Source organism: Monodon monoceros, unplaced genomic scaffold, assembly GCF_005190385.1.
Source record: "Monodon monoceros isolate NGI ecotype Baffin Bay Population unplaced genomic scaffold, NGI_Narwhal_1 Super_Scaffold_20, whole genome shotgun sequence".
Classification (NCBI taxonomy): Eukaryota; Metazoa; Chordata; class Mammalia; order Artiodactyla; family Monodontidae; genus Monodon; species Monodon monoceros.
In genome coordinates, this window is record NW_021703777.1 from 31,169,036 (window position 1) to 31,194,523 (window position 25,488).

At 33.9% G+C, this 25,488-nt stretch overlaps 1 protein-coding gene across 4 annotated transcripts in view; it reads right to left on the minus strand.

Moving 5' to 3' along the window:
• The window catches only part of FBXW7 (F-box and WD repeat domain containing 7), a 204,658-nt gene that overhangs the window by 12,951 nt on the left and 166,219 nt on the right, over positions 1 to 25,488 (minus strand). For all 4 annotated transcript variants that reach the window (XM_029234853.1, XM_029234852.1, XM_029234851.1 and 1 more), the window contains 3 exons: positions 16,727 to 16,809; positions 13,599 to 13,740; positions 4,020 to 4,154 (listed from right to left, as the gene is read on the minus strand). In XM_029234853.1, coding sequence (XP_029090686.1) covers positions 4,020 to 4,154; positions 13,599 to 13,740; positions 16,727 to 16,809 — 360 coding nt within the window. The remainder of the gene's footprint in view (positions 1 to 4,019; positions 4,155 to 13,598; positions 13,741 to 16,726; positions 16,810 to 25,488) is intronic.

Here is a 25,488-nt window from a genome sequence, read left to right on the forward strand (position 1 = left end):
TGACAGTGAAAAACTTTTTGTGGAATAATTATTTTTGGTCTATCAGAGAAGACCATTCAGTATTATATACAGAAACGGAGTCATTTAAAATGAAAAGGCATAACTATATTAAACAATCTATATATGCGTGTGTGTTCACACATACATATACATATACAAATATACACATACACACATAACTCAACAATATATTTTTTAAATGGATACCCCATAAACCAATTAATTTTGAAATTATCAATCAATCAAAGCCTAGACAAGTTTGCTTAGTGTCAGTCTAACAGCAATACTATTAATCTTCTATGTGAAACTGATATTTAACATAGAAATGATCAGGCACAAAGTTATATTTGTGGAAAAGAGATGCTAGTTAATGTCCAAGATATTGAGAATGGTCATATGAAAAAGCCTACTCTTATTTTAGCTATCCAGCTGAAGCAGAAATCAGGTAAGTTATAGAAACATTCAATGGATCCTAAATGCTAAGAAACAAATCCAGAGCAGGTTAGATTTATCCCCAAATGAACAGGTAAAATTTCTGTCATTACTGGTGATTAAGAGATCATCTAGTCCAGTGTCTGCATGCATTAAAAAGAAATGTAAAGAAACACTCAGGTGCTAAAGAAATTTGAAGTGCTAACTCCATAGGTAACTGGTACAACAGCAAAGTCAACTCAACCATAAACTTCAACTTATTAAATGTCTGTCCATGCCATCAAAACATCCCTGTATTATAGAAAATACACATAGCATGGGACTTCTCTCGTGGTCCAGTGGTTGAGAATCTGCCTTCCAATGAAGAGGACAAGGGTTCAATCCCTGGTTGGGGAACTAAAATCCCACATGCCATGGGGCAACTAAGCCCACGCTCAGCAACTACTGAGCCCGTACGCCACTACAGAGCCCGCAAGCCGCAACTACTGAGCCCGTGCACTCTGGAGCCCGCACATCACAACTAGAGAGAAGCCCACGTGCCACAACTAGAGCAGCCCACATGCTGCGATGAAGATCCCTCATGCCACAACTAAGACCTGATGCAGCCAAATAATAAAATTTTTTTAAAAAGAGAAAATATACATAGAAAAATATGAATAAGAAAATCAGAACCAGGAAAAATATAAATAGAAAAGGTTTAAACTAGAGGAAAAGTAGAACACAAATATACTGGCAACAGTATTTTACATGGTTTTTTAATTAGGCTGCCAAGCAAAAAGAAAACAGCAATTAGTTATACCAGTTCCTCAAAGGAAACAAGGTTTTGTCATGTAGGGTTCCTTATAGGGGACAGAGAGTGGGCATTGTCCCAAACTACATCTCTACAAAACCACAGAGGGGGTTACAGGTTTCTTGGAGCCAAATCAAATGGTCTAGCTAATGCAGTTTTCTATTAAATTGTATTAAAGGTAAACTCTAGATTAGTAATTCTTCCTAAGGACTACTTCCACACAAGAAAATCTCTTAAATTGAAAATTCATTTCAGATAATTATCTTTTCTTTGGCCAAACTTGTCATTTCAATGAGAGTTGCTGTTTTTTTGTTTTTCACTATAACTTATATTGGGTTGGCCAAAAAGTTCATTCGGTTAGTGAATACATTGTTCAGTAAAATTCTTGGTGAAAATGAAAAAACGTGTCTTTTATTTTTACTTAAAACCGAACATTTTGGCCAACCTAATATAAAAGACCATCATATTATATTTAAAAAGTAGCTAATACTTTCCCAGAATTGCTGTATTTCAGTGGATTGAAATAGTGAAAGAAAAAGAAAAGAATAAAGAAAATTTTGGCCAATCCTATGTTAAGAATTTAGGTTTTGTTCTAGATCATCTACTGTATCACTATGCTTTTCTTGGCATTTACTTACAAAATAAGGATAGTGCTCTTTATCACAAGTCTCCCATGTGAGACTAGTGAGATTTCTGTCAAGGTTTTTGAGATTAATAAGTAAATGTTGGTTAAGAGCTTTGCGATCTGTTGAAAGGAATTATAAGAAAATTACTATAAGTCCATTTCCTGACACGAAGGTTATACTGTTTTAAATAATGATAGTACTTAGTCTCCAATAAGATGTTAGTTTCCTTAAGGACTTAGAGCTATACCATTATTTCTCTACATATAAAACAAAGCATTTTTCAAAAAAGAAAACGTTTTTTCTAGCAGTTAAAACTATATTCAATATCCTTTGATAAACCATAATGGAAAAGCATATGAAAAAGAATGTATATGTATGTATAACTGAGTCACTTTGCTGTATAGTAGTAATTAACTCAACACTGTAATTCAACTATACTTCAATAAAAAACAAATTAAAAAAGATGGGGGGACAGGTGCCATGCTAAGTCAGGCTCACTCATTCTATCTAGCAAAGCTTCTTTCCCCTCAGGCAATCTTCAAAGGAACACTTAATTCAAGAAAATCTTTACTGCCCTGGTTATGGATAATTTGTGCTTAATTTTTAGATTCTTAAGAATACTTTTATATTCTTCTGATTTCAAATCATGTTTTTTTTGTGTTACGAAGCGTCTATGGAAATCCAAATAAAGAAAAAACGAAACAAAACAAAAACCTCACAATCTTTAGACATAAGAGGATAAATTAGACTGAGAAAAACTCTATATTTTAACAAAAATACTACCTTCTAAAATATGAAGGATATCAAGGAAAACTATGAAAAATATATCAAAGGAGAATAAATTCAGTTTCAGCCAAATGCTTATAAAAGTGCTTCCTATTATTACCACCCTTCTGGAAGCAAAGAGAGAGAGCTTATGCCACTTTCATAAGCGAAATCTATCCAAAGGGTTCAGTTTTAGAATGAGCCATCAAGAATAAAGATTGTTTTTTTCTGGGACAATGTCATTTTAAAAATCACTCCAAAGAAGCAACATCTCAGGAAAAAGATACTTTTTTCCACTTTGCTTTTTCCTGTAGTTATGCTTAATTTTATCCATTAACTATGATGAAACCATTTTATTAATATCCATTGTGAAATTAGTATTGGGACTATCTTTAATGCCCTTAGGATATTTAGCATGGGTATCCAAAAAAAAAAAAAAAAAATCAACTTCCTTTCTCTTCAAATTTGAAGTTTCAGGACCATTTGCATTTATATTTATATTAACATAAATGGTATTTTATATTGTCTTCTTAGCTGATCTATGTATGATTAGTGGCATATATAAAACTTTTGTGAAAATATAAATCATGGTAACATTGATTATTTAATGTTATCTTATTTCTGTTTGCTGACAAAAATGAAACTCTGAAGGCTACAACAACAATAAAAGAACTACATCTAAACTATGCCTCATTTACATAGTCAAGAATGCACATGTGATCATAATCAACCTATGATAAAAAATCAAAGATGTTTTATTTTATATAAAGATATTTAAAAAAATGGGCATAAATAATTCTAAAAGAAATACTATAAGAATGTAACTGGTATGGGAAATCTGTGATTGTGTGTGTGTGTGATGCGGCAGAAAGGGGAATGATTTATAGAAGACGACGTACATGTGAAATTCCATACACTTCAAAATAATTACATAATGTAAGTCACTGAGAACTATCCAATAGAATCATGAAACTATTAGTCTTGAAGGGACTTAGGATACACAAAAAACAAAATAAGAAAAAAATATTGCTGTTTTAATAAAATCAGAATTTAAAAAAACCTACTACTATAAATGAACATACCAAGACAACTAAAGGTTGGACTTCAAATAACCTAGGAAAAAATCTTGGTAAAGAAACAGTCAAATTAACGAAACTCAATAGCTTAGTCTCACATGTGACTTATTCCAGTGATGGAAAGAAGACACTTAGTCTGTAAGTATAATTTAATCTGAAAATTATATTAAGTCACAGCACCTTATCATTTACAGCCCCCTGTAATATTAATTAAGAGTGTTAAACTGACAATACTGAATACCATAATTAGCATGACAATGTCTAAAGATGGTAGCTGTTGATTTATATTTTCAAATAGCACTAATGAAGAATATAATTGATAATCCTTACCTCTTTAGGGAGCAAGGAAATGAAGTCTCGCTGAAACTGGGGTTCTATCACTTGCATCATATGTTTTACTTGTGTTGGTTCACAACTATCAATAAGTTCATCTAAAGCAAGCAATTTCTCTGGTCCACTCCAGCTCTATCAAAGAGGAATTAGAAATTTTTATCTATTATTTTAATAAATGTCTCAAATTATAAACTCATAAAGGAAAATCCACATCCACACACAACATAAACAGTGGCTGCTTACAGTAGAAGGCACTGAAGTGACAATCATTTAGTCTCATCAAGTTTATGAGCTACCTTTATTGTGTAAAAGGTTTTCTTAGGTTTGATAGACAGAAAATATTTTTGCATTGTATTATTATAATTGTTATATGTTCGTCCATCTACCACCAAGATACTGGTTGAGAAACCAAAATTTTATTCAGAAACATCGGTTTGGGCCACTAAGTAAATGAATTTTGACAGATGATTTTCCTTTCTTCCCTTTCTTTCTAGTGGGTACCATAAAACTTGATGGTTTTAGTAAGGCACTCATCTGAGACTGGCAGCATCAACTAGAGAAAAATTAATAACTGGATAGACTGTACATCTAACAAGTGTCTTCTACAAATTAAAAGGGCTTTGATTTGCTATGTGAAAATAATTTCAAATAAAAAACAGCAAACAAGGGCTTCCCTGGTGGCGCAGTGGTTGAGAGTCCGCCTGCCGATGCAGGGGACACAGGTTCGTGCCCCGGTCCGGGAAGATCCCACATGCCGCAGAGCGGCTGGGCCCGTGAGCCATGGCTGCTGAGCCTGCATGTCCGGAGCCTGTGCTCCGCAACGGGAGAGGCCACAACAGTGAGAGGCCCGCGTACCGCAAAAAAAGAAAAGAAAAGAAAAGAAAACAATAGAAAATGGTAGCTGACTTAGTAGTAAAATTAGAATATGAACAAAGGCTAAAAGAGGGTAAGAAATAAAGTATATGCTATGGAAAAACAAAAACAATTATACCTCAAAAATATGAGCTCCTTTAAACCATACTAAGGGGTTTGTTTCCCCAGTGTGGAACACCTGCACAGAAATGCCATGATTCTTAAAAGGAGAAACTAAAAAGCCACATGAATCATTTAAAATGTTAGGACCTCCCCTCACAAAAATCAAGTAAAACATTTAAATAACCTTGAAACACTTAGGTGAAAAAACATCCTTGAGCAAGCTGATATAGTACCTTTGTGAATTATTATGTCCACTTTGGAAGTGGGAGAAGAGAGAACAATAGGTGAGATTTGGAGCTAGAAAGATCTGGATTTTGACATTCCCTTTCTTGCTCAAACTAGGAACCTGGATTTTGTAACATGTGACATAGATAATAGTTGAAAACTGAGATACTGAGGATACTGGAAGCCTTATTCAGAATATCAATACTTTTTAAAGTATTTCTTAAAATATTTATCAGAATCTACAATGAAATCTCATCTCTTCTTTCCTATCATAAAGTGTAGACTACACTAATACTAGCAAACATTTCAGTAGTATTTCCACAGTACTACTATATATGTATATCTCACTTAATCATCAATAAAAACCCTGGAGAATATCCTCATTTTACCATCAAATATGAGGAAACAGAGGCTCTAATAAGCTGTGTCCTTTCTTTTTACTTTGACACATGCATATACCCAGAACATTCTCCTTGAGTACTCACTGTGTATCCTTTTTGGTTAGGGTGAGGATTTATACATAGAAGTTAAAAATACTCATATACATGTATATGCACACACATGACCAATTAAAAGCAGTTAATTTGGAGTTTATTTCACTCCATTTCCCTCACATAGCTTCAAATCCTGGTTTAAAACTTAATACCTCTTTGACAAAACTCATGCTGATCAATCGCCACTCATCCCTGACAGTACCAATACTATAAACTCTGAGTTACTGATTTATATTCCTCACAGGATTTGAGGTGGGTTTTACAATATGCTGTTCCTCTCCATCTACATTATAAGAATTCATGGACACTAGTATAAAAACATGCCCATTCTGGGTGATGGATAACTATGCTGACTTGATTAAAATGCAGCTTTAATTAAGACACTTGATAGAATAATTTTAATGTAAACTTTTTAATCTCCTTTGCATATATGAATGCCAGCTTTACAGATATTTTTGGAAATATTTGGAAATATTTATGGTTAAATAAAGGTATGTGATCTTCTATGGTAAAAAGATAGTGAAATATCTTTTAACATATTACTATTTATATTACTAATTATAATTTACATTCTATATAATTTAATATATTACTATTCTATATAAATTATAACTATTATGAATATTTCTAATTAAAGGTTAATATACTATACAAGTTTCATGTTTTGTTTTTTTTCAGTTAACATATTATTACAGTGTTTAAAAAAGGAAGGAATAGAAAAACAGTATCAATACATGGTATATAACTGCTAACAGATGAAAAAATATCCTTTCCAGGATTTTAGGGGCTGGAGTATAGAACGAAAAAAGCCAGAACAGAAGATAAACAATTCAGATCTTAGGTAAATGTTAGAAACTGTGTCAGAAACTTCTATATATTTAAGGCAAAGTCCATGATGAAAATTATGCCCATAGAGCAAAATGCTTCTAAGACTTTAAACAATATTTTTATTGTTTTAAGATAATATTTAACAAGTTAAATAAAATTTAAATTATATTTCAATTTGAATTATACATATATTCAGCAGATTTTACTTTGTGACATTTTACTGAAAAGTATACAACTGACAAAGATTAGTAACAAGCTGTAATCTACAAAGTAAATGAGACTGTTTTCACTGACCATACATATTTGACAGTCCAATTACTTTAAGTCACATCTCTTAGATGGTTCCAGCAAAGGTCTGGACCATGTAGTCCCTAGCTTTTCTCTCTCCAGCCTGGATTTCTTTCCTGAACTCCAGACCTGTTTATAAAATTGCTTATTCAACATGTATTCTTGGGTATGTAATAGAAACTATATCCATGACCTTTCTCTTCAAATATGCATGTCCACAATCTTCCCTATTTCAGTAAGATGTAACTCTTATTATATTAGTTTGTTCAGGCCCAAAGCTCTGGAGTCATCCCCAACTCTCTTACTTTCACCATCAGATAGTTCTGATCCATCAGTGAATTCTAAGGCCTTAAAATTCAAAATATACCCAGAATCTGACTACTACTACATTGGTCTAAGCTACTATTGTCTCTCACCTGGGTTATTCCTATAACCTCTTACCCAGTCTCCCAGCTTCCCACCTTTGCCCTCCTAGTCCTGTTCTCCACAAAGCAGTCAGAGTGACCGTGCTAAAAGTCACTCACTCACTCTTCTGCTTGAAGCCCTCCAGTGGCTTCCCACTTCACTCCAAGTAAAAACCAAAGTTTTCAGGTTGGCCTGCAAGGTTCTAATTTCCTATTCCTTTCCCTCGCTTACTCTACTTTAGCCATAGATACTCTTTCTGTGCCTCAAACACACCCAGCATGCTCTGCTTCAGAGCCTTTTCACTTGCTGATCCCTGGACTATTCTTTCCCTAGACACCCACATGCTTTACTTCCCTACCTCCTTCTCTGAGACCTTCTCTGTGCAATTTTCTAAAACTGCAAACCAGTTTGAAATCCCCCAACCCCCTCCCTTTCCTGACTAGAGTTAAGTTCTCCAAAAAAGGGTTTTGTCTGTTTTGTTAATTACTGTATCCCAGATCCAAATTAGGGCCTAGCACCTGACAGATACTCAGTAAATATTTGTTGAATACATGAATGAATCCCCAAAGAGTCAGGAAATACTGCACCAATGCTATCTTAAAACTCTTTCTTGGGCTTCCCCGGTGGTGCAGTGGTTGAGAGTCCGCTTGCCGATGCAGGGGACACGGGTTTGTGCCCCGGTCCGGGAAGATCCCACATGCCGTGGAGCAGCTGGGCCCGTGAGCCATGGCCGCTGAGCCTGCACGTCCGGAGCCTGTGCTCCGCAACGGGAGAGGCCACAACAGTGAGAGGCCCGCGTACCGCAAAAACAAAAAAAAACAAGAAAAACAAACAAAAAAACCTCTTTCTTGAGAAAGTTTCTAATCTATGTACCTGATGGTATCACTGGGACTTGCTTGCTTAGTCTGGTTCCAAGACTGGTTCCCAGTTTTGATACATACATGGTTTAACAGCAAGGGAAGGATGTATTAACTTGAAAACCTTGCAGTTAATGACTATATTAAAATAAAATAATATTTTATTATTATTGGTGTGGATTGTTGAACCCACACCAATCTTTAATGAGGACTAGAGGAAAGAATACCGAATTGGGGATCAGGAAACACAACTTTTGGAGAAGATAACTGCCACTAATTAGGTTACAATTTACCTCTGCAGGCTTTAGTTTCTTTATCTGAAAAAGTGCTGGAAATTCTGATAATTATTTTATTTCTCCTCTGAAAAGTAGTTCTTCTGGAAAAGAAAAAAGCACTTTCCTTTGGTCTTTCATGGTAAAGTTACTGGGAACACATTGAAAGGGACAGGAAAAACATTCCAAAATCAGAAAGAATCAAGATAAACAAAATTTAATTTGTGGACAAAATTACAAATGCAAACTTGAAAATTCCCCACGGAAGCGGTATTTGATTTCAGGTAATCAGAGAATACCTGAAGGTAGTAGAGAAGAGTAGAAGGAGCACTAAACCGTAATCAGGGGCCAAGGTTTCACCAGTAAACTCACTGTGGAACTGCAGGGAAGCCCCTTAATTAGTCTGCGTCTCAGAGACCCCACCTGTATAATGAGGGGCTTGGCCAGACCAGGGGTTCCCAAGTGCTGTCTGAGTGGTGCAAGAATCATGGAGTCCTCCAGCCCACCATCAAAGAGTCTGATTCAGTGGTCATGGTGGGGCTGAGGGCAGTTTATGCTTTAAATAACCAACTCATCCCGTATTGACGCGTGGTTATTAGTCTGGATGATCCTTGGTGGTATCTCATTCAGATATATATATTTTATGACTTTAGGCAGTCTAGCACCTGCATTTCATGTGGTAAAGAACTCACTTCTCTAGTACCTCCAGAAGATGGTTACTTAGTCTGTTTGAACAGTTCCAGGAGTGGAGACTTACTAGCTCCCATTCTACTCTGGGTCAGTTCAAATTGTTAAGTTCAACTTACACCAAAATCTGACTCAAAGAATATGATCCAGGTTTTGTTTGCTGAAGAAACCAAGAATCAGTCTGATTCTACTTTTACACAAAAGTCTTTAAAACGTTAGACAGAAACAACATTTTTCCCTTAGTCTTCTCTGGCTAAATACATGACTTTCTTTAACTCTTCCTCACCCAACAGGGCTTCTTGATCATACTGTTTCAAATACAATGGCAAAGTATTACTGAATTCATTTTCTTTTGGTACCTTGCTGTTTTAACATGTCGTTGGCTAGCAAATAAAAGAGATCCAAATAAGTTAGAAAACATGTACAATTTCTAAGTGTTACCATAAAACTTGATTAAGTCCTTCAAAGGAATAGTTTTTACTCCACTTTTAATTTCAAAACACAGAAGTATTTTCTACTTTATCGTTCAAAAAATATTATGGAGTATAACAGGCATTTTCAAAGTACATTCATAGTTTTAATACAATACAAATATGCTTTGATTAAAATAATGCTAATAATGTTAATCTGATGACATTTGCATGAAGCTAGTGTTAATAGCTTCTCTTAACACCTGAGAAAACTGAGGTTCACAAAGGCTATTTCTTAACCAAGAGAGGAAACTAACATTTATTGAGTTTCCACTGTATTTCCAAGAACAGCTTTAAGCACATTTACATGTTTTCTCCCTTTCGACAACTTTTTAGTGTTATATCTATTTTACAGAGGATAAGAACACAGGCAAAAGTAGTTACATAATATCAATGAAATTACCCAGTTATTAAGAGGGAAAGCCAGAATTTGTACTAAGAGCTTTTTCTTCTAAGTCAAAGTGCTTCTCATTATATCAGGATACCTCTGAATATCAATTTCAACATCAGAGAATGTTAATGTTATTGGTGTCTTTACCTAGTCTACTATTTGCAAGTGAAAAACTATATATTAACACTCAAATGACATAAACAAAATAAAAAAGTGACCAATCCTCTTCCCCCAAATTAACAATCTGAAAGCATCAACCTGGGGCTGCCAAAAAAAGCAGAATCAAGGGCATCTGAAAATTCAAACAGTACAAAATTTGTTTTGTTTTTTTTTTTAGTTTTGTTTTTAATTGGCACTTCTATTTTTGAGTGGCATTCTGTTTCAGCTTCCCTTTTCCTAAAATGGTGTATCATTTGTTCTCATTCAATTTATAAATTGAGTACAGAGTACTTTGTCAGAATAGATGGAGCTGGACCGAAACAATGCTGTATCACCATCTTAGGAGCAATAGCAGAAGAGTAAGGGGACAAGCTCTCCCATTTTGCTTGTTATGCCACAGAAAAGTCATCATTAAATGCCCCCATAGCACATCTGTAGAAATCATGCCAGTTTAATTGTCCCTCAAGTATACCACGTAGGTCAACTCATGACTCCCCCACTTTACTATGAAATTATCTCTCTCTACAAGTTAAGCATTAAAGCATTGTAAGCCTTTAGGCAAAGGATTCATTTCTAGTTAGTTTGGCACCAGCCCTGAAAATTAAGGGCAGTGTACCACAATGAGGTCTTGGGTGTGTCAAGGCAGAAATGGTACTCAAAGGATTAAGGTCTTGATCTACCCGTCTAGCTGACCTTCTGTTGCTAGTAAACTTCTTTGCTACAGAATATTTATGTGAAAAAAAAAAATATAGTACTACACCTGCAGGGATAATTCTGTTATTCCTATTAACTGAGAACAAATTTTCTACTTCTCCTATGAAAAGTGATCAAATGGGCCTTTTTATAGGACAAAAGCTAGCCTAATATAGTTTACTGAATATCACTAATTCTAAAAAAACAAGTTTTTAAAATTACAATTAACATTTCTAAATTTGGGATGCATCTAATAATCTATGGTATCTCAGATTTGATGACATACAGTATGTGGTAACACGAGGACGTTTCATTAAGAAAAGCATGAGTGAGCTAATAAACAAGCCAACATTGTACAAAGGACTCCCTAAAACACCCTCACTGCAAAATAGAGCACAAATGCCCCCTACTATATATCAGTATTTGAGATAGTTCTCTTAAAACTGGTTAAAAAAACCCTAAATGGCTAGCAAAGAATATTCTGGGCCTCTGAAACATTGAAAAAAAAAAGGTCCATACCACATACAAAATAAATCTCAGTCTAGACTACCTTCTGATAAGAAATAAAGCTTTGCATATAAAATAAACATTTTGGAGGCTGTCTACAATGATGATAAAACTATTACTAATAGTGTAATTTTCCATCATGTTGGTACTTTCCTATAAAAATGATATGAAATCAGCCTCTGCATACTCTCAAGTGCTGTGCTGCTCACACTACATGTGCGTGTAAGCATGACAATCCACACCCATATTCCTGTCTCCTTGGCTTAATCAGAGATGATGCAAGTCTTTAAAGCATTTTTTTTAGGCTTTGTAAGTGTCTGAGTTCTATTTTCACCTCTAATTGGTGGGATACATCTCTTTTTAAAAGGATGTGACAGGGGCTTCCCTGGTGGTGCAGTGGTTGAGAGTCCGCCTGCCGATGCAGGGGAAACGGGTTCGTGCCCCGGTCCGGGAAGATCCCACCTGCCGCGGAGCGGCTGGGCCCGTGAGCCACGGCCGCTGAGCCTGCGCGTCTGGAGCCTGTGCTCTGCAACAGGAAAGGCCACAACAGTGAGAGGCCCGCGTACCGCAAAAAAAAAAAGGATGTGACAAATAATTTAGAATTCTGAGGGCATGTGTAGGAAAAAATTAAAATAAAATTTAAAAATCATGAACCTAAGATAAAAGAACTCAGATGAGGGGAGGGAATGATCCTTAAGAAAAGGTAAGTTTAATTAACAAATGACTGTGAAAATAAAACACAAAATCTTTGTAATTGTAGTGGTTCATAACATTATTGTAACAGTGAAGTATAACTTTTATGCCTCGAAGCCATAGATTCTCAACCTCAGCAATTGATATTTTGGGCTGGATAACTTTGTGTTGGGGGAGGCTGTTCCTTACACTGGCTCCACCCATCAGATGCCAGCAGTGTCCTACCCCCGACCCAGGCAGTTGTAAGAACTAAAAATGTTTCAACCAAGGGAAAATTTGCCCCCTGTCGAGACGTGCTGCTCTAACCTTTCAGTTATCAATCGAAAAAAGAAGTTATCCTAATTTCTCTGAAATCACCTGAAGGGTAGAAAACAATTTTAAAAATCCATTTTAAATAAACATTGCTTCAAGTGAGTCTTCCAGCTCCAGAAGAAAAAAACTGGGACATTTACTTAGTTATTGCCCAGGTATTTAAAATATTGGGATTTATATAAATGGACACCATAAAAATACGAAATATCATATAAAATCTATGAAATATCTTCTTTTTCAACCATTATTCCCCTATGCATTCATAAAATACCATCAATAAAGTAGCCAGAGGTAAGGAAATATATTCATTTTACATTAGTACAGTGGCTAGTATCAGAGATACCTTCACTTTACATACTTTATATTATTTACTATTTACAAGGAATAATTAACCAAGTGTTTAATTGATGCCAACTACTTTGCTAAATACTTGACTTCTATGTGTTATCTCACTAGAAGAAGAGATAAATCAATTTAATATCACTATCATGAGTTATAAAATTCATAAGATTCAAGGTTCGGTTGTAGCCGAACTTCCCGGTAAAATTCCCAAAACTTTAAATGCTAGTAAAATATAGTAATCAGAATTTTGAGCACAATAAGCCACACACAAGCATGGCACTGATGGAAAGAAGCTGCATCAACTCTTGAAGGCTACGAGGGTAACAGTGATGGATAAGTTACCACTAGTGACTAATAGGCAGAGTTCTTACAATGCTTAACTTCCAAACAGTGCAGTTTAGAAAACAAGTACATTCAGTAATACCAGAAACCCAAACATAAAGGAGAAAAAGAAAGGTCTTATTATCTAAAAAGCAATAAACAATGCAAATGCACACTTACACAAAACAAGCACTGGACCCTCTTGATTAATATACCTAAAAATTAAAGTGAGTTCCCTTATTTTTAATAACATTTTTAATTGAGATATACTTCACAAACATAAAATTCACCATTTAAGTGTACACTTCAATAGTTCCCAGCAGACCCATCTTGCTGTGCAACCATCACCACTATCCAATTCCAGAAAACTTCCATCACCCCCAAAAGAAGCCCCATACCTATCGGCAGTTAGTCCCAACCTGCCCTCCTAACATCACCTAAATCACTAATCTCCTTTCTGTCTCTATGGATTTTCCTGTTCTGGAAATTTCATATAATCATACATTATGTGGCCTTTTGTGTCTGGCTTCTTTTACTTAGCATAAGGTTTTCAAGGTTCATCCATGGTGTAGCATGTTCCTTTTCATGGCTGAATAATCCCTTATTTTTTGCAGCAAATAAGTGAAGCATTTCAAGTACTGTGTTTAGACATGTCACCTGAAACATTTTCAGCCACTCCTGGAGGCCTGTAGGTGGTTGGACAGATGTAATTCGGCGTCGTTGTTGCCCTTGGCCATTGGCTGCTCTCAGGTCTCCAAAAGTTGTCGGTGTTGCTGAACATGGTACGAGGCCAGCAGTACTACAAGAAAATACAAGAGTGGAGGCAAAGACAGATATTTATTAAGAATAATGGGCTCTAGTTTAATAAGAATGGGATGACATGGCATATTTCAAACATCAGTCAAACTATTATTTTTATTTGCTTGTTCCCAGAGAGCAAGGATGCACAAAACCTATTCTGCTATTGTAGAGTAAGTTTCCTCCCTCCTATATAACCACCTGTTTTTATCCCGGCACAGCTAATTGCAACCAAATGACAGAATCTCTATGGCAAAACTGTAAGTTGTTGGTAACATACAAATAATGTTAAAATATTTGCTTAGAAGATTCAGGTTCCACTTGCCTATGTCTGGTCTTCAGCATCATAATTAAACAAAAGTTTAAATTTCTTTCACAAAAAGGGGTGTGAGATTATTAATGCTTTAAAAAAATCATATGTAGCAGTAGTCTGTTAAATGTTTTAGACATTTCACTAGTCACATTATTCCTTAAGTTTGCCCCAGATGCCTTTTAAGTTATTTATAATATTTGTCTATTCCTCTCTAATTTCTATTGCTATGATTAAGCTTAGTCTAAATAATATTTAACAGGAATAAGCCTTGATTAGAAATGTGTTTACTCAAACAGGTAGGTAGGTAGAACTTATTTTATTATATGCAAAATTAAATACTGTAAAATGAGATCATTTTGGCTAAATGCTTTTAGCCAATAATTTAAATTTTGAGACAGTTAAAAAAAAAAACACCACAAACCTGAAATTCAATTAATTCTGCCACTAGTAAAATAAGAGATGATCTATCTCTAAAATTGTTCAACTCTCCTAAAAATGCCTAATAGCAGAAAAAGTAGTTAGAGCTATGTTATTAGTATATTAAACTTTGCTTTCTAATTTCAATGCCTAATTAAATTAGTTAAGCTCGAGGTAAGTACTGAACATCTCTATCTTAGAGACACGTGGAAAAAAAGGAGCAGAAAGATTCAGGTAACAAACCGTGTTTGTAAAATAATCTTCATTTTATTGAGCTATGACAGTAAAGTGTTTTAAATCCAAAGAACATATAAATTATATCCTAACAGTTAACTATCAAGCTCTGAAAAATTACTAATGAAACAACTCCAATTCTTTTCTATCCAGCATATCTCATTATTTTGCTTAAAAATGCATCTCAGTCACCAGATAATACAGAAAAATCTTCATATCTACCACCTTTAAATCTTTTAGCATTAAACATCTAAGATGGTCTCTAACATTCAACAACTAAATCTATTTTTCTTTTATCAAATTTCAAAGGTAAGCTCTATTTTCTTCTCTGAAATGAAATAGGATGTGATTATAACTTAAATTTTCTAACAAAAATGATGAAAAATCATAGTTTCATCTTATTATTAGAAAATCTTTCAACAAAATTAAAGAACATCAAAAATACACTGATCAAGTCTCCAAAAAGACACGGCAATCAATATGCTGTCTGGTTTGCTTTAGTAAGACTGTGTGTTAAAAGGCTAAAAATAAAACTTTCACCTTTGCAGGTACTTTCTCAATAAAAAAGTCGGCAACTAAAGAAAAATTTTACTAAAATGTGTTCTGTGGTAAAAATTCAGCAGTCATTTATAAACTGCCTTAAAAACAACTGAACCATTTAATACTTTTGCCCTGGCATTAGCCATATTAATTGAAGACCAAAGTTATATGGTTAACTGAAATCTATACATTAAAAAAAACAGCACATTTTAAACATTAAACTCAACTTTCTCATCCAAGAAACAGTTTATCAAGATTAGAAGAAAAAAAACAAAAATGAAGTGAATAGTTTCACTTCTCTATCACTCCACACCCTCTGGCGGAAGTGCCAAAACACAGTGAAATTGTCAAAAGGCAAAGCCTACATAAGAGGGAGGAAGGGAACAGTTAACATGGGAAAATCACACAAAAAGCATTTCCTGAGTAACCAAGAAATAGCTTTATTTTTCTCTTTTGTATCATTTTTGTATATAAAACTACTCTAATTATTATGATTTCTAAGTTTCACCAAAGAGCATCTGAAAGAAATATTTTCCACAACTGAATGAAGTAAAAGTACAAACTGGTTCCCTGGAAAAAAGAGATGCAATCTGTAACAATGTTCAATCACATAAACTTATGTCTGAGCAATGTTAATTTTATTGTATCTTAAAGAGTAAAAATAAATCTAAATCAAAATATTGAGGGGGAAAAAAAAGAAATGTCACCATAATGAAGTTCTTATGGTTTCTATAACTTTCAATCAGTTATTTGAAGAAGTGACAATTATGCAAAAAAGACCCCCCATAAAAGCCTTAAGATGCTTTTGTCATTTAAATTTTAAAATACCACATTCCAAATGACATCCAAAGCCATTTTTAATTAGCTGGGTAATAGATATTGTGCTTAAGTTAGCCTAATTAGCGTGAGAGTGGGAAAAGTTTTATACTGATGCAAAATCCAAAAATGATGGAATGGCACAGGAAACAAAAGTACAGTTGTATTTAGTTGTTATGGAAACTATTCTACTGGTGTAGAAATGTATGTGTTAAAAACATAAGACTTACGAAGCAAATAAAGGGGGTTTCTAACATAGTAATCTCATGAAATAAGATTCAGTTAGTAATTGTGCGGTCTATTTCACTGCTAACAAATGTATCTTCAGTTATGCATATATAACTATCCACCCTAGAACAGCTGTTGCTATAGTAACAAGATACATTTGCTCATATCCATATTTTAGGATTTACTTTTTAGAATTCCTTAAAAATTATGATTTAAAAATTTTGTAGATAAGAGAACTTCTGCTTGTGTCTTACTTCAATGTATTAGTAATATAAAGCCACAGTGGTAGTCATTCTTCTCCTTATTTAAAATGTATGTTTCTCAACTTTCAGAGATCTCAAAATGTGTTAAAACAGTCAACAGTATTAGTGACAGAATCATCAACTCTTTAAAGAAACATGAGAATCATGAGAGAATGAATTATTATACTTAATATTACCTTGTATATTCTGAGACTTTGCATGGTTTCTTTCCCAAAGAAAAAGAGCGGACCTCAGAACCATGGTCCAACTTTCTTTTCATCTATAAGGTAAAACAAATGAGATATGTTTAAAAAAAATCACCTGTCCAACTGTCAAATCTTAATGTTAGCATCAGTAATACTGAAAAAATTCTTAAGTTTTCATATGCCCGCAATGTTAATTAGGCATAGTTAATCCATATAGAAAATAAATGTTTCATACTTTCTTCTATTAGTTCTACTTTGTTTTACTCTTTACAAGGCTGGAAAGGTGAATTTTCCCCCCTAATATTTGTCCAGAAGAACAGTGTATGGTGATTTAAAAATTGATATCCATCGTATATATTCCTTGAGAGTACTATACCTTTCACATTTTCTAGTTTAAGAACCAACACAGAGGAACATGTCATGTTAACCCACACAGAAAAGAACCATATTTAATATACTGTTCTTAGTGATTTACATTTTCCTTTAAAAACATATTTTAAGAAAGATAAACAACAAATTCAAAATCAGAATGGAAGTAATAGTCACTGAATTTAAAACACATTATTATAAAAGGGTAAGGAGAATAATGTAAATAAAATGCTCTTGAAAAGTAATTATGATAAGGCATAAAGCAATGAATATGGGCAATGAAGACAGTACAGAAAAGTAAGTCCATAATAGGAGGGAAATCTGGAGATGGTATAATAACGGTAGGAAAAAAGCCATCAATTGATATTTTACACAGAATACATAGCTCTACTGACAGATACTCACTCAGGACAAAATATTCTAACTTGAAAACCAACAAGAAAAACAGAAAGATTTAAAAAGAATGAGTTATGCATCTTTGTAAGGTATACCCGACATCTGTAGTTTTAAAGTATTTTATTATGCTATACAGGTATGTAATACTGTAAATATATTCAGAATTATATTTTGTCGTCATCAATATTGAAATATATATATTTTTATATTTTACTATTGGTTAACTGAGGTCATCTTACTATAGATATGTTATAAAACTATAAAATAAGATCTGAGAAGATTCAACTTTCTCTATTTCAGCAACCCCTCTAAGATTTGTGTCTGCTAATTAATTACTGTATCATTGAAAATGATGGGAGCGGGGGAATCCCAGAGTGATAGAAAGTTACCCTCATTTTTGTAATAAGGTGAAAACCCTTGCTTTGCAGCAGCCTTATTTTCTTACCTATTCCTCACATGGGAACGTCATAACACAGCATGCCACACTGTAAATACCAGAGAGAAGCAACAAGACTCTAAAAGCTTTTTGAACCACACTCTGGGTAATAAAGACCGTTTTTATCATCATGAAGAAAGTATTCTAAAACACAGGGATAATCTTACAACGTTAGAGGCGAGAGGTGAGCATATGACAAGCTCATCCACAATTCATACCTTAGTTCATGAAATACCGACAGAAACGGAATTGGTCTTATTTCAACCCTTCAGAAGTTTCTATGCTCATAACATTGTTTTAAAGTGATTCCTCTCAAAACCCATTATTTTCTTTCTCCAAATAATTTTAATAAAAGGCAAAAATAAATACTTTAATACATAGGTAGCCACATGCTTGCATATGTATAAATTATAGACACACATGTACACATACACACAAATGTATCCATCAGGAAGGTCAGTCAGTACAGATTACCTTAAAAATCTATTTTTTTATAACTTCCACAAACCCTCATTTTCAAAGTTGTTATGATAAACTTTGATATTCACTGTAATTAAGTTTGTAATACTGGCTTTCAGAACTTCCCTGGATATCTTGTAAATACATTGGTGCAAATGCCATTTGCCACTAAAGCAAACTTTATTTCCATCTTAGAAATCCCTTCAATGAATAAAAATGCCTGAAATTCATATCAAGGGAACTGCTGTGAAAGGATTTTTAAATTTAGAATATTTTATAAAATAAAGCACTTTCTGTATGACTATATGTCTTTTAAATATTATATTGTTTACTGAAAATACCGACTTTAGAACCAAAAATCAATCCTGCAATTTTGAAAGGGTACAGAAAGTAAATATAACCTTTAAATATAAATCCCCCATATTCTAGCAATTCTAGACTTTAAGAGAGGCAACTAAAGAAAAAAGAAAAACCTATATATACGGTATAGAAAAATTAAAGGCAAAAGGTTCACTAAAAGCTAACTAAGGATAGAGTATTTCCAGGTCAGCATTTAATGGAGCCACATTTCTAAAGTCTGAATATATTTTTAGAGGAAAATTCTCACATTAAAATGTACATTTTATTTTAAATGTAAAGCTTTTTCCAGTTTATGTTGTCTTTCCATTATTTGCTTACATTCATGATATAAAACAGAATATCAGACATCCAGCCACCCACCAAAATTAGAGGATACTGCAGCCATCTCTGATGATACAGATTTTCCTTCCCAGGCAGGCACACACACACAATCATACAACACAGGAAGAAAACAGCTTACTTACTTTGTAAAAAATCATTTTTAGTGTGCCGTAGAAACCCATATTTTCTGGATTTTTCCCCTTCAGTGATTCTGTGCCCCCGTGTGTCCGGCTGCTTGGCAGTCTCTGACAATATAAACCTTTTTCAGGTAGGTATGTCACAGATTCTAATGTGGACATGCTCAGGCACGTCAGAAAAGGAAGATTAGGGAGCAGAACCGGCAACAAAACTCCACAGTAGAGGCAAATGCAGCTCAGTATCAAACCGCTTCTTGGGACACACATACATACATGCAGCTTGACTGAGGAGAACTCAAGGGAATAATGAGAGAGAACCGAGAAGATTATTGGAGGAGACTATGCCCTGTCAAAGCCTGGACTGAACAGATTCCTCCCTCAGCAGCAGAGGGATCAGATTACATCTTCCCTTGAACACAGAATGGTGCAGTCCAGGATTCAGCAATGCAGACTGCACATCAATTACATGGTGATCCGCTCCAGGGAACCCGTAAGCACACAGCGCGCTGAACAGAGGGAGGAGGTGGGCAACGAAGGAGACCGCCCCCATACCACAGCCCCCTCTCTCCCCTTTCAAACTTTCAGGAGGTTATTTTTGTATTTTGTAAAACCTGCATTTTTGAAGAGTTTTAAATGGCAAGCATCGTTTCCGCAAATAAGTCCTTTCAGAAACATTTTGAAAATGGAATATATTTTCATATGGTCCTCCCAACGGAAGCAAAGCAGTCTATTTTCACTAACTGCTACCCTATTGCAGTCAGTCCTGGATTAGGTTTTTCAAGTAGCTTGGATGGTCCAAAATGGGCAATTCCAAAGGGAGGAATTAGATATTCTTTGGGGCAATTTACAAAAAGGTAAACCAGTTTGGAGCATACGACATTTGCAGAAATTATGTAATAAGTTATACTTCAAGCTGTGTATTTCTTATATTAAGATTTAATGTAAATATTCCCTTTGCTTTCCCGTTCCATTCATTTAAAACATAGTCTTCAAGAAAATTACCACACACTGCCAATCCTTACTAATCATGAGAATATCTTTTTATGATTAACAAACTAAGTATATAAAGTATGGCTGAAAGGTTCTGTTTCTCCCAAGAGAGCAAAAACTGTGCTCATTGGAGAGTCTTATAATTATTTGTTCATTTACTGTTGAGTAAACAGGAGGCACTGGCTTTCTACCTCTAAACTTACTTTCACAATGTGTACTGCTTATCATTAAAAAGTTATTTTATAGAATAATAAAGGTACTAAAGTTTGCCTGAAGGCAACCTTTTTCTTAGAATGACTACTACGCAAATCTAGATATTTCATCACTCAACTTGCTACAAAACCAGCTTCAGAGGCAATTATAAGATTCCTTGGACTAGAAAGGCCCATTATTAAGGGCCTAGTTAATTAACTCCTACCCTCCCCATTAATGTTCTTTATTACAAGCAAACTGTGTGCCTGCCTATAGTTACTTAAGTACTTAAAAAGTTTCTTCAGGAAAAAAGAAATACTATTTTGACTTACTACATTTTAATACTCTCTGCTATGGTAATAAATGACTTTTGTTAGAAAAATGATTCTAAATACTGCATAAAGTAGTATAATTTTAAAAATAAATGTTTACCTTTTTAATTAAGACATTAAGTCAGTATAACGTCTTTTACTTTTTTTTAAACATCTTTATTGGAGTATAATTGCTTTACAATGGTGTGTTAGTTTCTGCTTTATAACAAAGTGAATCAGCTATACATATACATATATCCCCATATCTCCTCCCTCTTGCGTCTCCCTCCTGTATTTTACTTTAAAACATAAATAAGATAATCTAAAATTTTATGAAAATGTACATCTTGGGTCTTCTCCTGGAAGTTATAGTCTACATATTATCTTTAAAAAAAAAAAAAAATCCCCTTCCTGGCTCTTAAACTAATTCTTACCCTCAGAAACAATATGTACATGTACCCAGCAAAAGTTAGTTTTCTAAATAAACAATTAGCTTACTTCAAAGGAAAGTTCCTTTTAAAAAGAAATCTCTTACTCTTAGGAAAAAAAATCCCAAATGTTAGGAACAGACCCATAAACCCTTTTATTAGAGCTTCAGAGCATGCAGGATTTAAAAAAAAAAAAAAAAAAAAAAAAGGATACCTCCTCCCGCCATTCTGGGCTGTCTGAAGAAACTAATTGTAAAATGAACACCTGAAATTTCCTCTAAAGCTTGTCGGAGGACAAAGAGACTACCTACCAGTCACATACTGGTATATACCTTGACTTCAATTGAAATCATGTCCTACCTCTAGTTGAACTGACCTTTTCAAATTAAGTCTACTCAGTTGAGGACACCGACCAACTTTAATAAACCAGGAATGCCGTCTCAAAATCTAGGATAATTGAAGAAGAAAATATCTTAACTTTGTACATTCAACAGAATGCTCTTCTGGTCATATGGCTCCTATGTATGGCTATGAAGTTACAGGAAAACCTGATTCCCACAAATGTATGTTTAAATGTAGGTATGTGTATTCATATTTTATTTTTAAACAGGTAAAATATTTATCTGGCTCAAAAATCAAAATGATATGCAAAAAGTAAACACTGAGAAGACTCTCCAACACCCCCACTCACCCATCTACCATGGTTCCCACTTGGAAATGATTTTCATTAGTTTGTTTATCCTTTAAGTGAGAATGTGTATGCTTATAAATACTCACAAAGACTTAATTTTTCCAAATAATTAAACAATTCTCCCTAATATCTTGTTTATAATGTTAATTTGAATTGCGAAGAAAGAATTTAAGCAAAGCTAGTCAACCAAGTCTCTAAGTAGATTTCAAATTAACAGAATAAAAATGAATGATTTTCAATATTCTCTAAAGTACTAGGAATGAAAATTGTGATCTATTATATTATTTTCATCATAATCTATATATGAACAAAGCAAATGAAATCATTCTCAAATTCCTGTTTCTGGGAGTCTTGGCTAAAATACAAACATTTAAAACTTTATTCAGAGATTTAAGGTTTTTAGTAATATGACTGAAAAAGGCTTTGTGTGTGAATCTTTATCTATCTTATCCCTGTGGTAGACAGAAACATTGTAAAACTGAGGTCAGTCCATAATCTATGTTAAATAAGTTTACCAAAAAATGTATTTTATGCTTTATGCTAGAATGTTAGCTACTAAGTTCACTGAAAAAGCTAGTTAATCATTATAGCTAAGAAAATACTTGTGTTTCTCATCCACATTTTTAGAATATCTCAGTGTATTCAATATCATTTTCACTACAATAAACTAAATCTTCATGTAATATCAGCTAAGCAATGAATTTCCCATTCTATAAACAATTATTTCTTGTGCTGACTGACGTGCTATAAACCTTGCTGAAAATCTATTAGGAAGGGAGTGACTAACAATGAAGTCCTTAGATTATAGCCTATCTGCTAATTCAGACTCAGTGCTCATTTCATCACAACTCCATTGAGCTAGGTGTATGAGGAATGCATGAGAGCAGTAGCTTGAAAACTGAAAAACAGCACAAAGATATGAAGATGTACTGCCCCAGAGTGTAAGCCTCTGGGAAACAGTAGCAGTAGAATGATTAACTTGTGAGCTAGTATAAGAGAAACGGCTCTTTCTAAGCAATTGGTGGGGATGACTATGTTTTCAGAAGAGCAAGCTGTGGTTATGGGCAGAAACAAAAAACAATCTACATGTAAATAGTGAGAAAAATACAAACAGTAAAACAGTCTTCATGTATCATGTGTCTTCAGAGAAGTATGTATCTTATACATCGTGTCGACAGAGGAAGGAGTCATTAATAGAGTACTTTTCCTCACCTTGACTCTCAGAGTTCATTATTTCCATTTTAAATATATTCTTCCATTGCACTTATCATACCTCATTGTAATTTTTATACATCCCTCCCCCCTACCACTCAAAGGTTCACAGCTTTCTAAGACATAGCAGAAAAATGATATATAACAAATAATTAATAGTTTTGAATCACTGGCCATACAAGCAAGTAGTAGCAACCATGGCATCATTTTTCTAAAGCATAAATATATAACTAGTACTAAATTATACTTAGTGCTAAAAGTCCAACTATTGTATTATAATTAGTTGATGATACTATAAATACTATTGGTTCTTTGCATTACTTTGCCAACATTTAAAATTTTATTTCCATTTTATAATAGTAGGATAATGTGTTTATATTTGTACGTCAGTGATTTTCTTCATTACTATTATGACAACATTCTTTACTCTGATGTTACACTAAGAAAACCACCTAGCACAGTTAGCTGTCTTGCCCTGAGCACAGAATTTAGATTAGAGACAGTTTGGGATTTCAACATCAAAGAAAGGAATGGCAAGCATGTTGAGGTTGAAACAAACTTGAAATCTCACTAACCCACAGTCATCAGGTTTCTGGGGTGCAAGTTCTTATTAAAAGGTTCACAACGGAAATTGGCAAGTTAATAAACCTGTTCTATCACAGGTATTATCTATTAAAATAGGATGTATGCCCAGCACCTACATTTTCCCTAATACAAGTAGGTGGCAGTATTGATCAATAAGCTATTTTCACATTTATTCATTCATTAAGCATTTATTTACACCAACTATGCGTCAGGCACAGGATAGTACATAATTTAAAAAACTTTTTTTTCCTCCATTGAATTTATGCTCAATTTAAGACAGAGAATAGGGTGATACATATACACATCTGATTCTTAGAACTCACACTGAAATTAGTTCAAAAAAATTTTTGAGAATATGTAAAACGAAACAAGGTAAGCCAGATTTAGTTTGAAATTACCATCCAAGGAAACAAATATTAAAATACTACTGCATTAGAAAATATCCCAAACACTAAATATTGTAATATATAGCAACTTTGTTTAAAATACACTTGTTGGGAAGTGAGGGGGATGCTTATAATAATATACAAAATCCTAACCTCAGTAAATCAAAATGCAAATCAAAGTATCACAGCTTAGACTGGTTTAAAAAAAATTTAAGATAACTATGATTGTAGGAGTGGTACTTAAAATTTTTTTTCTTATTCCTGATATTTAAAATATTTATAACTTTCTTTATAAAAATGCAGCCCCTGAAGATTTGACACAAATTACAATATTGATTCAAGATAAAGGTTTTTTTCATCCCTTAATTTGGGCCAAATTACTGATCTGATAAACATGCACAAATATATGTATCTACCAATAAATAAATATAGACACATATAGAATTTCACACAATAATGCAAGTTAAGAGTTCTATTTATCACAGGCACACAAGAAAATAATGAAGATGGGAGCTCTGTTTGTTTGCTCTTCTAAAATTTATATTGTTATAGAGCTGTCAGAGACTTACTACACATACCAAAACATTACTTACAATACTTCTTTGTAGACAAGCAACATCTGCAATAATTTGACAAAGTTGGTAAGTCACTCTGGAGTTTATCCTGAATTATCTAGAAGGCAATTAATCTTTAAATCTCATGCTTAGAATCCAAAATAAACTACCAGTAAGCATCTTGAATTCATACCTAGGAGTTTCCTCTCAAATTTTTATTATAAATTTTTTGTAGTAATCCCTTCAGTAAAGTAAGAAAAATATCATGGGAAACTATTTTTTAAAAGGTTAAGTTCAAGAAAAATAAAACAGCAAATATGACCCAGGAATGAATTTAATTAACATGGAGAAAGAATGAAATCAATTTTCCTTCCATGTATTGCTTAGGACCACATTTGCTCTTCTTTCTTTATCCAACTGGATATTTACTGCTGCTGTTTGTAATGTTCAAATATATTTACCTGGCTTGAGAAAAATTTCCTATAGATGTGGTATATCAACCTTGTATTTTAATATTAAAATAACCTTTCATTTTAAGCACTGCTTAAAATTCTGAAATTAATTTCTTATATTAGCTACTAGTCATGACTAAAAACCTTTGAGAAAAGAGATAAAGGTTAAGAAGTAAAAAAGTTATATCCACTGAATCAACAAAAAAACCACTAATAGCAGGAAGCCATTGAGTGTAGAACTAGAAGGGATCTTGGAAATCACCTAATCTAATTCTCCTTCATTTGTGGAATGAACCTCAGTTTTGGAATTGGAGAATTCTGAGTTTAAACAACAGTTACGCCATTACTAGAGTGTTAACCTCGGTAGGGGTTATTTGACCATGATGAGTTCCAGTTTTCTCTTAAATGTGGTGGTAATACCATTTACCTTACCAACCTAGGCCACAGAGTCATTGTGAAAACACAGAGGTGCCC